This window comes from Lytechinus variegatus, chromosome 8, assembly GCF_018143015.1.
Source record: "Lytechinus variegatus isolate NC3 chromosome 8, Lvar_3.0, whole genome shotgun sequence".
Lineage (NCBI taxonomy): Eukaryota > Metazoa > Echinodermata > Echinoidea > Temnopleuroida > Toxopneustidae > Lytechinus > Lytechinus variegatus.
In genome coordinates, this window is record NC_054747.1 from 10,831,915 (window position 1) to 10,847,804 (window position 15,890).

Genomic DNA, 15,890 nt, shown 5'->3' on the forward strand with positions numbered 1-15,890 from the left:
AATTATAACTATTTTGTGGAAATTTAGCGGAAGTTCAAAATGTCATAACTTTCTTATCTTATATTCGATTTTGATAAAATGTTCAGCTTTACTTTTTTTTCTCTATTGATTCAAATCGATATTTTTTTTCTGACCGGGTGGACTTATACTCTGTCAGCAAATTTTTACTTTGTGGAAGAAATCAAGAATTATTGATGATATCTATTGAATTTTTTGCTTTAAGAATGTTTTATTTGATGAGGTTTGTGGCTAAAGTTGTGCTCAAAAGTAAGTGAACCTCACCTTCATGCTGAGTTGGTATCAACCATTAAGATATATATTAATATCGCAAACTATATATCTCTATGGTATCAACCCTACAATTTTGGCGAGCCCATGAGAAAAATAAATCTTACACATGTAATTGCGAAATTTTGAACTTTTCAATTTGTTTTCGATTAACACACAAAGAAAACTCGAAGAATTACCTCGATACTTTATGGAATGTAAAAGCTTATCACCTGGCTCCACATTAACAGTAGATCTTGGAAGACTTTAAATATGTTCATTTTCTGGTGGGTTCACTAAAGTTTGAGCACCAATAAATTGCCCCAAACAAAATGTCATAATTCCCATATGACGCAAAGTAAGTGTTGACGCCGCGCCCTCTACGTGCGATCGTTGGCAGCTGCCGAAGCTCAAGCGTGAGATAAAGGAAATCGAATCTACAGGTGTTTGGAGAACGGTTTCATGCGTTTTATACGAACTTTTGCAAGGATGGTAAATGCGAATCGTTTATTATTGTAATTCTTGTAAGGCTAGGTGTTTGTTTTTACGTTCTTTACCCTCGGATGTTGTGGAATAGACCTGAAAACTTTGTTTGAATTTTTGTGTTGTCCCACGTATAGCGAATGGTGGGTGCTCTGTCAGACGGGGAAAATTAAAAACACGTCAATGACATTATTGAAATGAGGAGAGAGCGGGGGGGGGGGGCATTCTAATATATTGCTGTACACATGCGTAACCAAATCATTTCCAAACACCCCCAAAATGAGATTTTCTCTGTGTGCATATAACCCCCTAAACAAGTTTCCCGCAAGCTTTTTTGGCTCCTATAGTATAATTCCTAAGACTAAGTAAAGGCTAAACTCCAATTTCTAAACATACTAAACTGTAATGTAAACAAGTTGTTGCCAGAATATGACCCCGGGAAAAAGCGTGTTGGCCTTGGGGAAAAATATACCCTAAGGCCTAAACACATTTGGCTAATCTTTAGTTTAAAAAAAAAAGCTTTGGAAAAAAAAAAAACTTTACGTTTGACACCGCGCCGCGATCATTGCATTGAACAGTAGAGGCGCTGGTCCAAAAATTGGGATTGTCCCAGAAAACAAGGATATCCTCATAAACCAAGACAATCATGTCTTGATAAATTGAGACTGTCCTTGTTTATGGGGACGTTTTTTTTTCACTTCCTCCTACACACAAAGACAGCAATTACGGAAATTGTGAGTGCTAAAAATAGATTCAGTGACCTCAATTCCCCCAGTTCACCGTCTATTTTTCATGACTTACCGTCTTCCAATAATCTTGTTATGAAACGTGATATGTTTACATTGACTAGTACTAGCACACTTGATTGGTGTCAGCACTTGACAGGTGAATGAACTTTCCTAGATTTCTTGTGTGAAGAAATCCTTATAAACTGAGACAGTCCCTGTAAACTGGGACGATCCCAATTTTCTGACCAGCGCCTCTACTGTTGAATGATTGATCATTGACCAGTCTTTTAGTTTCAAAACCACCCTTGTTTTTGACAATCACTGTTTTTCATACCCTTAACAGGTGTATGCGCAGCCCACGTCCAAAACTGAAAAAAACACATTTAAACACATTTTTTTTGTCATGCATGTGTACAGCAATATATTGGACTGAACCCCCCCCGGAGCGAGGTCATGTTCGCTGTGATGTGATGGGTCAATAATAGGAATGGTGACCAATGAAGAAAATAAATGAAAGGTTCCGCCAAATTTCCCATGGAATTGCAGGGATTCAAAAATGTTAAGATAAATTCCCTTAGGCGTAAGCCAGGCTTTAAAGAAAGTCAAAATTTTCTCTTAAAAATAAATGTGGAATCTGCACCATATTTCCAGAGCATGGAGAATCTTAGCTCGGATGGAAGTGGGGCCGGGTCACTGAAAAATGAGCTAAAAATGAATAAATCTGTGGTTTTGTCCGAGTTCGGGAACGTTCTCACAAATTTAGGATTGCACATTCAAAATTACCAATAACAAAAAAGAACAGAAATCAAGTTGACAGCATGCTAGTGGCAGGCTTCCATTCAACATGGGGTCTGTGATGCACTATGTCGAACAGAGGGCGGGGGCTTTCAAATGGCGGGCACAAAACATGGTGATACTATACATTTTAACAATTGATGTAATATTGATATACATGTACATGTAGAAGGTGAAAAAAATATGGCAATCGAAAAACAGACAAATATGTTAACAAACATTTATGCAAATTTGAATTTGTGAAAAGATATTTTAGAACAAAAAATATTGGGAAAAAGCTGAACATGTCAAATTTTAGGCTCTACCTGTAGTTCTAACTGCATCCTTTCATTACGGTATCTAAAGTTAATTGAGTAAAGCTGAGCAGAGATCTGTGAAACTTCACTTCTGTAACATGCCTTGCTGCATGTCTTGTATATGAATTGTTGGGGAACTTTTAATTGTTTTTCTAACTGCATTAATTTCATAGGCATCTGAAGCAAAGCGGGTGAAGCTGAGCGGAGATGATCGGTCTCAGAAGCTCTCTGCCTTGACAGCTGCAGGATGGAAGGAAGTAGAAGGCCGGGATGCCATCCAGAAAGAATTCACTTTTGGGAACTTCAATCAGGTATGGTATGGGCATTGTGCAATTTAATTTTACATCCTTTCCCAATTGCACAAACATTATCAATAATAATAATATAGGGTATTTATATTGCGCACATATCCACCTTGTTAGGTGCTCAAGGCGCTCCTATATTACCTGGCTAAGCTACATGTAGGTGTTCATAGCGCACATAGCTTTTTAAGGAATTACTTCCTACCGGTACACATTTACCTCACCTGGGTTGAGTGCAGCACATTGTGGATCAGTTTCTTGCTGAAGGAAATTACGCCATGGCTGGGATTCGAACCCACGACCCTCTGTTTCAAAGTCTGAAGACTAATCCACTGGGCCACAACGCTCCACATATGACCATCCACCCCAAAATCGGCAAGTCAACAGGAGGGAAGGTTCTCTGTAAATCACCAATATTGTAATTTGGTCTTCAGAAAGCCGTAACAATTAGATTCAGTGTATTTCATGAAGAAATTCTTCTTTATACTGTCAAAATTTCAAGTTGTATAGTCAAATAGAAGAACACGAGAGTTTCTTGGGCGCATGTTTTTGTGGATCGACTGCAAGTTTCATTGAGATTGCACAGCGGGCTCATCTCATGTTTGAGTGAACCGTGAACTTCAAACGTTTTCTCCTTTTTTTGTGAAGCTCTTGCTTGGTTTCTTCTATGTTCAATCAAGCACTTATGTAGGTTATTGTTTATCAATTTTGACAAGTTATTTACCATTTTTGTCTCACCTGCAAAGCAGAGTGAGACTATAGGCGCCGCTTTTCCGACGGCGGCGACGCCAACATCAAATCTTAACCTAAGGTTAAGTTTTTGAAATGACATCATAACTTAGAAAGTATATGGACCTAGTTCATGAAACTTGGCCATAAGGTTAATCAAGTATTACTGAACATCCTATCAGAGTTTCATGTCACATGACCAAGGTCAAAGGTCATTTATCATTTAGGTTCAATGAATTTAGACCATGTTGGGGGAATCAACATCAAAATCTTAACCTGAGGTTAAGTTTTTGAAATGTCATCATAACTTAGAAAATATATGGACCTAGTTCATTAAACTTGGACATAAGGTTAATCATGTATCACCAAACATCCTGCATGAGTTTCATGTCACATGACCAAGGTCAAAGGTCATTTAGGGTCAATGAACTTTGGCCGATTTGGGGGTATCTGTTGAATTACAATAAAAACTTTGAAAGTATGTTGGTCTAGTTCATAAGACACCAGGGTTTAATTAGAACCTCAATTCAGAATACGGGCCATTTTGTCTTATATTACCTACCCTCTCTGTTTTTCCTTCCAGGCCTTTGGTTTCATGACCCGTGTGGCGCTCAAGGCAGAGACCATGAACCACCACCCAGAATGGTTCAACGTCTACAACCGTGTGGACATCACGCTCAGCACTCATGACGTCGGTGGGCTGTCCGATAACGACATCAACATGGCCAATTTCATCGAGAAGGCGGCGACGACGTCAGCCTAGTAATCTTTCCTTCTCTTGGATTCCAGGGACCAGTAACCCAAAGCTTGGCAATCAATTTCATTCTTCATTTCAGTGATTGATTGTGATTGTAGTCTATGTGATCTGTCGTAAATAATTGTGCTATGATCATTGCTAAGTTTTGTGTTACGGGGCCCTCGGTAACGAAACCGTCATCCATCTACCTTCTTCAACCGTAGAAAGAGCATTCATACTGAAACACAAGAGATGTGTGTATGAAAATGCATTTAAAGTATTTAATATGCAAGGATTGTTTGTTAGGTTATGTTATGAACAATGTCTCGCTTCATGATACCAAAAGGGTGTGATACTTGTGTTTTCATTTTGAAAACACGTTTACACTAAAACGTGACACGTGTGACGTGTGTTACACTGACATGCATTGAAGTTATGACACAAATGATATACTATGAATACGATTTCACAATACATACTGCCGTACTTAGGCAAAAGGAAGCAAGTTACCAAAGTATAATTTGTTGTAAATGAGCAATGTGTGTTCGTCATTTACGTAGGCGTCAATGCAATTTAACAGCATATTTTCATTACCTTTCCATAGAACAATCATTTCTTCCAAAATGTTGCCTAAAACGTGCAACTTACAAAGGGTGTTTCAGAAACAACAACAACTCAAATTTGACTCCTGTGACACTTGCTTCCTTTTGTCACAAAGTTTGGCAGCATACATGTACCAACACACAATAGCCCATATTCTTAAGTCCCGTTTAATTCATGTCATTGTCCAACTCTGGGAAAGTTGTGGAAAGCCGAAAATATCACAAATGTGTGATGTTTTTTTATGTTCATGGTGCTCTTTCACCATGCTACAAAGGCAAAGAAAACTGATCCCGTTGCTATTTCCAGCGCCATCTACGTCCTGGCTTGCGCTCTTCTGGTACTTTTGTCACTCTCCATGTACCCATGACACATCTGAAGGGATAAGGAAACCATGCCATTTCATCTATTGCTCCACGCCTCTGGAATTCCCTCCCTTCTTCAATCAATCCGTGAAATTGACAACATTGAACTCTTCAAATCATCTCTAAAATCTCACTTATTTCAGCAGATGTGTCGTAATTAGCTAAAAATGAATGAGCCTGCGCCTGTGAATTTTTTAATCAGAAATATGGCACAATATAAATCCTGTGGATCATCATCATCATCATCATTTCCAGTAAGTTACGAAAGACCAGAGTAAGAGATGAGCTTGTTAATTGAACCTATGCTGTTAACAATTGATGTTGCAGTCGGCTTTCCATAGTTTTAATGACAACCAGAGGTTGAATTTAACCTGAGTTCAGAATATGGGTTACTAATGTGTTGTACCAGGAACTCGCCTTGATGTTTTCAGACGAAATGTGTGTAAAGTAATGATCATGTGTCGGCACCATAACACTTTTTTTTACAGATTCCTAACATCTTACAATGTATTTTCTTGACTTGTGTTTCTATCAGAAATTTAATGATTACCCCGATGACAGTTTTGGGAAACCAGCACCAACTGTTACTGTGTCCATCCTTGCCAATAAGGCTGATATTGAGCTAAAGTTTTATATGCAGTTCAGGGTCCCGTCTTACAAAAGAGATGCAATTGATCTGATCAACCTCAACTATGGAAAGCCAGTAACACCAACATCTAAAATGCATGTTTGTTCAAAATGTTTTCTAGATATGATGTATTCGTTGTTACCATGACAACTTCTCTGTTTAATAAAAAAAAAACATTGAGCAAGTTTCCTGTAGGAAAAATTATGTCATTGTTGGATTTCCATATATTTGTTATTGATCGCATCAATCGTAACTCTTTTTTGTAAGATGGGGTCCTGGGCCCTGTTGTACAAAGAGTTACGATTGATCCGATCAATCGCAACTATGGACGGCCAGCAACGTCAACTTCTATTATGCATGTTTGTTCAAAATATTTTCTAGCTGTGATGTATATTGATGCATTCATTGTTTTCTTGAAAATTCACTGCGCTTCTCTCTGCATAAAAAGGACATTGTGCAAAGTTTTCGGAGAAAAAATTATGTCATTGTTGGATTTCCATATACTTGTGATTGATCGCATCAATCATAACTCTTTTTGTAAGATGGGGTCCTGATATTGGTTTCTTGCAGATATACATTAATAAATGTGAATTCATGAACAATGTATAATATGTGGTATTAAAAAATCATGTCTGAAATTCATGTTCAATAATTCATGTTCGTGAGGCAATTTCTTCTGATAAAAAAATTGACCTAATTTTGCTCAGGGTTAAAACCAATAATTATTTCTTTCATTAATTTTCCCTTTTATTTTCTCTTTTTGTTTGGGGAGACAAAAATTTATTTTTTTGAAATATACCTCTTACAAATAATTACCTTTTAGATTTGTCCTGTAGTGAGTACCGGTACTATGAATTTTAAAATTACTGAAATTATGATATAATTTTCCCTGGATATGATACATTCTTTGATATTTTTCTAATGTGATTATAGTGCAGACAATCCTTGAATTAATATATCATGAAATTGAAGCAAAATAGTGAACTGTTGATCTGAAATACATGATTATGAGGTGATGAACAATAAAATACACTATATGCTGCATGCAGGCAATAAACCAACCTCAAACATCAAATAAACTATCAAATTTGTTCGTAAATGACGGTTTTTGTTTTGGTTGCATTGTCGGATCAGGGGTGTACATGTACCTCACTTTACAGTATTGAGAAATCACGTACTGAACTTGCATATTGATAAAGGAGCTAACTGTCAACCGTGCCCCTTTATTTGTATATAGTGTATTTGTGTTCCAGCTCTTTCACAATCCTGGAGCCCAAAGCACAAAGTTTAGCAAAGATCGTAGAACAAATTTTTACTATTGATTGCATTGACTTTAATGTACAATCGATTGTAAAACTGAAGCATATGATCAGTCGCTATGCTTTGTGTTATGGAGCCCTGGATGTGCTTAGTCTGCAGTCACAGACCCTCGGTTTTTGCAATTCACCTAGTGCATATTGCAGAGTCTGAAGTAAGGAGACTAGATTAACTATGTACTGTGGCTGGCTCTACCAAGGACACAGACAGAGTCTTTGGAATCTACATGTAGTCTTCACTCTAGGCCTGTTATTGGTTGAAGTGTCAAATTTGGGTCTGTGCATACAGACTAGATGTGCTGGGTTCAGAGCATCTTTCAGACGTGTTGCTATTGGTTAAAATATTTGTTAAAGCATTCCTTGATGTCTCTGGCCCGTATTATGAAGTCGGGTTTAACTTTAACTCAGGTTTAAAGGAAACCAAAACTCAAGAAGAGAAGTAATCTTATTGGAAAGAGTAAAATGAGGGGAACAATTTAAACAAAAGTTTCATCAAAATCGGTTATGAAATAAGCAAGTTATGGGAGTTTGAAAACTCTTGTTGTACTTTCTATGGACATCCTCAATTTGGCAAATGTGCTTCAAAATGGCTGATTTTGTGGACAACTCTCCATTTGTTTTGTACACAAATTTTCAGATTTTCCTCATCTTTTTTTAAATTGCATCTTGCCTCCTGAGCACACGTCATGGGAAAATATAATCCACACCATATATGTCAAGGTCAGGAGGAGATAATGTGAAATATGTAAAATAAGGGGAAAATCTGAAAATATGTGTACAAAACAAAAGGAGAGTTGTCCACAAAATCAGCCATTTTGAAGCACATTTGCCAATTTGAGGATCCACATAGTAAGTACAAGACTTTTTAATCGTCCATAACTTGCTTATTTCATAACCTATTTTGATGAAACTTTTTTTTAATTGTTCCTCTCATTTTACTCTTTTTAATAAGATTGCTTCTCTTCTTGGGTTTTGGTTTCCTTTAAAGTTGTGGTTTAAGTATGGGAAGCCAAAAGTATCAAAATTGTTATTAAGTTGTATGTTTCTTATGCTTACTGTGCTCTTTCCTGATTCATCGACGGTGAAGACAATCATCTATTTATACTTCCTACTTTATTATGATTGATTTGAGAGCCGAATGAGCTGAAGTTTGATATCTCTACTCTTAGTGATTATGTAACAACTGGCTGTCCACAACTTTAAACCCGAGTTTAAGTTAAACCCGGCTTCAGAATACGGGCCTATGTATTCATATCTTGTATTGTTGTTGTCACAATTAATGTTCATACAATTCTAAGGGAATAAGATGACTTCAGTATTATGTGTTAACAAGTGAATAATGTCTTGTTATAATAGCAGTTGTAGACTAGAGGCCCGTTCTCATTACACTGTCTGAAACCGGTTCACTGGAAACCGATTCAGGAAACCAGTTTGGAAGATTGCTTTGCTAGCGTTCCCACTTGATCACACCATGGAGCTATAGTATTAACACAGACGAAAGTGGTTTTCAAAATCATTTCACATAAAGCGATCTTGTAGCTATAGAAACGCTCTCGGTGGGGTGACTCGTTTTGCGCGAAATTTAAAAACCGCAGCGTAAGCATTCTACACCAGTCGTGTGGAATAGCATGCTCAAAATGTGCGAAGATCGCTTCCCGAAGAACGGTTGTGTCCTCATTTACACTAAAATCAGTTTAACGAGGCAAAGCGATCTTGAAAACTACATCGTGAAGTGGTTTTCTGAACCGGATTGGAAGATCGCTTCGACTGGTCTCACTACACGTTAAGCTAGTTTGCACTAAACTAGTTTCCAGTAAACTAGTTTTAGGAAGGTAGTGAGAAGGGTGTGAATAATAAGTATCCAAATGTGTCTCTCCATCCCATGCCCTGGTCCTTTGTAATGTCACAAATTACTGTATACAACCGCAGAGTAAGTTATGTCTAGTGTGTTGGCTCTCATTTATTTGTTATTCACAAATGTTACAATACATGCAAGCCCATAGCCAGAAAGGGGGGGGGGTCAAACCCCCTAAAATTTTCAAAAGCAAGAAAAAATAGGGGATGAAAAGGAGAAGAGAAGGAAAGTCAAGGCATCAAACCCCTGAATTGAAAACCCCTGGCTGCATGCCTGATATGTACTGCTTAGGAATGAAAAGAATCAAAAGATAGCATTTCTTGTTTTCATGTACCTGTACTGTAGGATACCGGGGTAAAAATGGGAGAAAATCTTTAAATGACTATCAAAAGCTGAATTTTCTACTATTGTGTGCTTCGTTTGTTGCTATTTTAGAATATCTTATACATTGTATCAGCCAACCTGTGCGTGTGTATTCAGGAGGGGGGAGGGGGGGGGGGACCGAGGTAGTCTGCTGTGCAGACCCTTCACTCGAGTTTTGGGGTCGGCATGCAAAGCCTTGTTTACTGAAGGCCCTTTGAAAGAGCAAGGTTTAAAAGTGCTAGTCTTTTATGAAGACCCACTTGTAGATCAAAGTTTCAATCAGAGTCCGTGCCTGCAGGCTATATCAAAGCCCCTCCCCCTTTCTTTAGCAAAGTTCCCCCTTTTAATCTTTTTTTTATTTAAAAATTTGTTCCCTAATCCCATGGTAAATCCCGGATTTACCCATGTGCTTCATATGTCTGTTTCATTCTTCCAGAATTCTTTTTTTTTAATGTGTATTTTGGTATCCCATGTAATGGTGTGCATAATGATGATAGAAAGAGTATTCAATAAAAAAAAGTTTAAAAATCTACAAAGGATCGACCTGTGTGTTATTGCCCTGTTATTGTACATGTGTTACATATAATTTCCGGAAGTAGTCGAAATATATCCGATTCTATTAACAAAGCGGTATTGAAACCCAATCTGTCTGTAGATTGATAGTCGAGGGTCACACTTTTTTTTTGCCTTTTTGTGTGTGAACTATATCTCTTCCCAATGATGTCTGAGAGAATGTAATGTACCGGGTAGACAAAATGTAAAATTAGAGATCTGGGATTGTTTCATAATCTGATTAGTTATAGTGACCTTTCCTGACTTCAGCTACAAAGATCTCTGCACTGATCATGCTGATCATGCTGATTGTCTTGGATCAAATTTTCAGTGATTAATGACATTAAACAAGATGCTTCAGTCATGAATTTTTCCCTGAATAAAAGAAATGGAATTATTTCAAAGTATGTAAAATAAAAGGTGGTATTTCCATGAGTTATGGCAGGACGGGGACCAAGAATATTGATGCAGTTCATACTCTTTTTTTTGGAACTATGTTGATTTCAAAAGCAATATTTCAGATCAGGGAAGTGTTTTATCATTAAAGTGTGTTTTATCTGAAGGAAATGTGCTCGGCCATTCAGTGAGATCTGACAACTTGTTCGATATGACACTCTTCTGATCATTGATTTGATTTATTGTTTTTTTTTCTTATGCATTCATAACATTTGTATACTTGTATAATATATTTTTTCTTTACATAACAAACATAATATATGGGTAATTGATTTTTGGCATGAATCGTAAAGAAAAAAATACGAAATAAAGTCATTCTAAACAAATATGATCTATACTACCAAACAAAATCATAACATTAACAGTTTGCAGGAGGATTGTCATAAGAAGATTGCATGAAGAAAATGACTATCCTGGAATAAAACTCATTAAATTAATAAATACATTTATAAACCAGAATGGAAATTTTATTTTGTTCATAATTTTATAATGATGGACATGCTAACAATGAGGATGATGGTAATAATGATGAAGATCATGCCGCAAGCAATACATGTTATTTACATATTCCTTCATTTTTTCCCCAAGACATGCATGTTTGATATATTTGAATCCGGGGGGGGGGGGGCACTTCCATTCACGAGTGGATACCATGCGCGACCTTTGGGTCACGAAAATTAAAGCACCCTAAACACGTAATTTCTATATTATGAAAATGCACTGCACCCCTTAACAAGTAAGGGCGTGTGAAACCCTACCCTTAACAAGTATTGGAAACAAAACGATGCTCTTGGCAAATATTCCCTGAAATGAACCCCTAAACAGGTACAGGAATGTTTTATTTTTACAGGTCCTTCGGTCGTCGGCTTTACCTTATTTGGTTTAGTACGGCCCCACCTACACCTCGCGCAAATCGGACTCTAAACACGAAGTGTTGGGGCAAAAAGGACATCCTTTATAAAATATTTTAATTTTGTTTAATCATCCCCGCAAACTCGACCCTAAACACGTAATCTTCCTAGCGAATTAGATACCCTTTTTTCATTATTTTTGTGTTTTTGACACCCTTATCACGTCGTACGTAACGTGCCCTGTTTTTGGTCGCGCACATGGGCGGAAATCCCAGGGGGGACGCGTCCCCCTACTCAAAATAGTAGGGAGGACACAATATCAAAAGTCCACCCTACTATTTTGGGTCTTTGGTGATGCTAAGAAATATATCACTATGGGAATAAAAGGTGCGTTTTGGGACGAGATGACTTTTTTTTGCTTGTCAAATATATATTTTCGTCGAAATGACCTTAAATTTTAGGTCATAGCCTTTTTTTTGCTTGTCAAATTTTCCAGACCCTTGTCCCCCCCCTAAGTTTGGGAGAGATTTCCGCCCCTGGTCGCGCATGGTATCCACTCGTCAATGTAAGTGGCCCCCCGGGATTTGAATATGGAAGGGGATAGCCGATAGGGTGACATCATATGGTAATCAATTTTGGCCTCCATCCTGCCGTAACTCATGGAAAACCCACCTATTATTTTACATATATACTATTGAAATAATTCAATTTCTTTTTCTTTCACTCAGGGAGAATTTCATGACTGAAGCATCTTGTTTAAAGGGGAATGAAACCTTTGGTACAAATAGGCTTGTGTAGAAACAGAAAAATCAAAGAATAAGAATAAAGAAAGTTTGAGAAAAATCGGACAAATAATGAGAAAGTTATGAGCATTTGAATATTGCAATCACTAATGCTATGGAGATCCTCACATTGGCAATGCGACAAGGATGTGTGATGTCACTGATGACCAACTTTCCATTTGGTGGACTATAAAATACCCTCAAAATGTCTCTTTTTGCTTTTTCTTATGATGATACAAACTCTTTATCCATGATGTATTCTTAAAAAATATGCATTACTTGCCCTCATGTATAGACAGAACACATGATTTATGGATAGATGTGATAAAAGAGGCAATTCTAGTGAAATATATACTACATTATGAAAGATTTCTGCCTAAATGAGACAGAAAATCGTGTACAACTCTTGAACGCACACACAGGTCACGGAGTGACCCTGAGTGCAAACAGCTGACTGTGTTACAACTTAGGGGTGATACATTTTCACAATAGGGGTGATCAAACTCACTGGAGGGACTTTAATTCACTTATAACAAAGAAATGTGTACTACAGTACTCATGTTGAATGCTCTGATGAAAATTATATGAGTTTCACATTCATTTGAACGGGAGGACCAGATTATTGTATATATCGAGTGCATTATGCATAAATCATACTACCATTGCGACCCCTGCCCGGCCGATGGTTCAGGCATGACGATCCTGAGTGACGTCACCGATAGAGACCTCAAATGCCAGGAGAGCCTATTCGACAACTAACTTCATCTAAAAAACACGTATTGAAGATAACATTCAATTAATGGCTTTCATTTTCGTGAAATATACATTCCATTCTTCAATAAATCTTCAACCCCGTCGTTAACTGCCCATTCATTCTCGAGCAATGGGGGAATGAATACAGAGTGTCTCAAAGTTTGTGTGAAAAAAGGTGCATTTTCCATAGAACTTCTGCCAAAAAGCAATGCGTAAGGGAAAGATTAGCCCCAAAACACGAATAGATATGAGTTAATCAAATGGGATGAATCATGAAAATCAGTGAAATATAGTTTCTCCTGTACTCATTACTGAATACCCCGACTTGATACGATTAATTTTTCCCCCTCTCCATCAACTTTTAAGAAAAAGGGTGCATATTTTCATAAAAATATCATGTGTTATATCGACGGACGCCCGTGCGTACGAGCAGGAGGAAGCCAAATGTCTCGTTCATAATGAGTAATGGGGAGAGTTGTTCACAAGTGACATCACACATCTCTGTCGCATTGCCAATTTGCTATCTCCACAGCATTAGTGATCGCAATATTCAAATGCTCATAACTTTCTCATTATTTGTCCGATTTTTCTCAAACTTTCGTTCATCTGTTTCTTTTTCTGTTTTCACACAAGCTATCTTGTTCCAATGGTTTCATTCTCCTTTAATGTCATTAATCACCGAAAATTCAATCCAAGCTAATCGGTGCAGAGATCTTTGTAGCTGTAGTCAGGAAAAGTCACTACAACTAATCACTTATGAAACAATCCCCGACCTCTAAAGCTATAAGGCTATGAAACAGTTCTATAGGCAAACTGATGCACTATCTCCACTTGTTATATGAAATAAGGTTTATTCAGTTTTTATCCTCCACACTGGAGAAAATTGACTTAGACTAACGGATTTAGTACATTATTCATTGCTGCAATTTATTTCATTATTAGGGAGACATACTATTCACAGCTGTATATGAACACATGATACTCATGATTTCATGAATAACGTAAGGGCCCTGTTGCATAAAAGTTTATGTATTGATTTATGTCATGATTTATGTCACGATTTACGTCATATAGCATAAATCATGACATAAACACAAATAATGACATAAATCCGTTGCATAAAGCTTTATGTCTGAAATCATGACATAAAATCATGACATAAATCCATTTGAATGACATAAATTTATGTCGTGATTAAAATCAAGACATAAACGGCGGCTTTCCGCAATAAGTGACTTAAGGGTACTTTTACGATTATTTTCTATAATTGTGTCCTCTGTAATTTGATGATATTTTGAGTTTTACTTGGACTTTCGAAATAATTTTTGTGTCATTGGATAGCGTATGATGTATTCTTTCAATATTTGAAAAACTAACAATCATAAATATTTCCCTTATTTTTATAAGCAAAACTAGTCCCAAGCATAATAGTTAATGTGTTTACTTCGGTGAGGATAGGACATTTTCCTTAGAATGATAACATAATTTATATCAACGCCACATATTTTTCAAGCACAACCCCTCCCTCCCAAAATAATGATAATAACTCTGACTTTCAGTCTAGAATCGCCCCTTTTGTGCTTAATTCAAATGTGATTAAACAAGAAATTTGGTACGCACACTGGATGATTTCAAGTCCGGTGTTGGCGTTGGTATTGGAATTTGAATTGCTTCCCGTAGCTTTAAAATCTATTTTGTGTGTCAGAATTCATGTTGCCATGGTAACGGCATATTATATGACATAAAATTGGTAAAAACTTTCAGTTTTAATTACTAGATCAATTTTTAACCAATTTTCATGAAATTTGGTTCATATATTGAGTTTGAGGTAAAGATGTGAGAGACACATATTTTATGTGTGTCGGAAATCATGTTGCCATGGTTACCACATACTATTTGCCCCAAATTAGGTAAAAATCTATTGGTTCCTGCTTCTTGGTTAGTTTTCAACCAATTCTCATGAAATATATGTCAGAAATTAGGCAAAATCTTGCGGTTCAAACTACTTCATAAGTAATGCTCATGACTTGCTAGTGGAGGTCTCCTTCACAGAGAACAATATTTGTATCAGTCATTCCCAAACCATGAACACCGATTGCAAACCATGCATATATCCCTGTAATCAATGATTAATTTTTTTTTCTTTATAATTTAAATTTCGTATTTTATAAGCATGTCATGGAACCACCTTGCCAATGCAGTTGGGGCGAGGGTTACAAATGTGGAAGCACAATGAGGGAATTTCTTCAAGAAAATATTTGACAGAAAAAAAAAAACAAGCCTAAATAAAAAAGAAAAGAGACGGGGTTTAATCCTTGCCCAAAACTGGCGATTAGAGATGGGGCGATTGGGGGGGGGGGTCCACTTTAAAATATGCTCACTTATTGCCCAAATTCCAAGAGGAGTGCACATGAGGGGCCACTACTCATCACGGCTTTGTGCCTTAATTGGGACACGTTCATACCACCTGTATCCCTTAATCCATACCTCTGTCACCAATCATTTACATTTATTCATCTTTGAGCACCAGGACATTTTCTTTCTATCTCTCTCTCTCATCAAATGTAACCCCCCCCCCCGAAAAAAGATGCTTTATCCTTTTATCGCTTTCATTATCTCCCTCCCTCCGAGATTAGGCCACTATCATTCACGAAATTTATCTTTACAATTCTCTATACATCTCTCCCTCTCTGTTAATGACTCTTTCACATTTATACTTTTTCATTTCCCTTTTCCCTTTCTAATTCACCTCGCCCGCGCTTTCTCATTATTACTTATACATTGCATCTCTACATAGATCTATCTCATTTTCATTTCTCGCCCTCAATTACTTTCCAAATTTGATAAAAACAATCCTACAATTTTTTACAAATATTAATACTATTTTTAGTAGGGAAACAAGTGTGTTCTGAGGGGCAAATCATATTTTGACCACACCCACGCCCCCACCCCCCCCCCCCGATTCAACAAAGCAACAAAGAGATGAAGCAAAAAGAATGACATTTCATGTAAATTTATTACTTTTGAAATAAA

At 37.1% G+C, this 15,890-nt stretch overlaps 1 protein-coding gene across 1 annotated transcript; it reads left to right on the top strand.

Annotated features, from left to right (window-relative positions):
• The first annotated feature begins 651 nt into the window (after nt 1–651).
• On the top strand, nt 652–5,068 carry LOC121420709 (pterin-4-alpha-carbinolamine dehydratase-like). The gene is made up of 3 exons (XM_041615367.1): nt 652–759; nt 2,743–2,880; nt 4,184–5,068. Exons 1-3 carry the CDS (start codon nt 730–732, stop codon nt 4,361–4,363), a joined length of 348 nt encoding a protein of 115 aa, XP_041471301.1. The 5' UTR covers nt 652–729; the 3' UTR covers nt 4,364–5,068.
• The last annotated feature ends 10,822 nt before the right edge of the window (nt 5,069–15,890 follow it).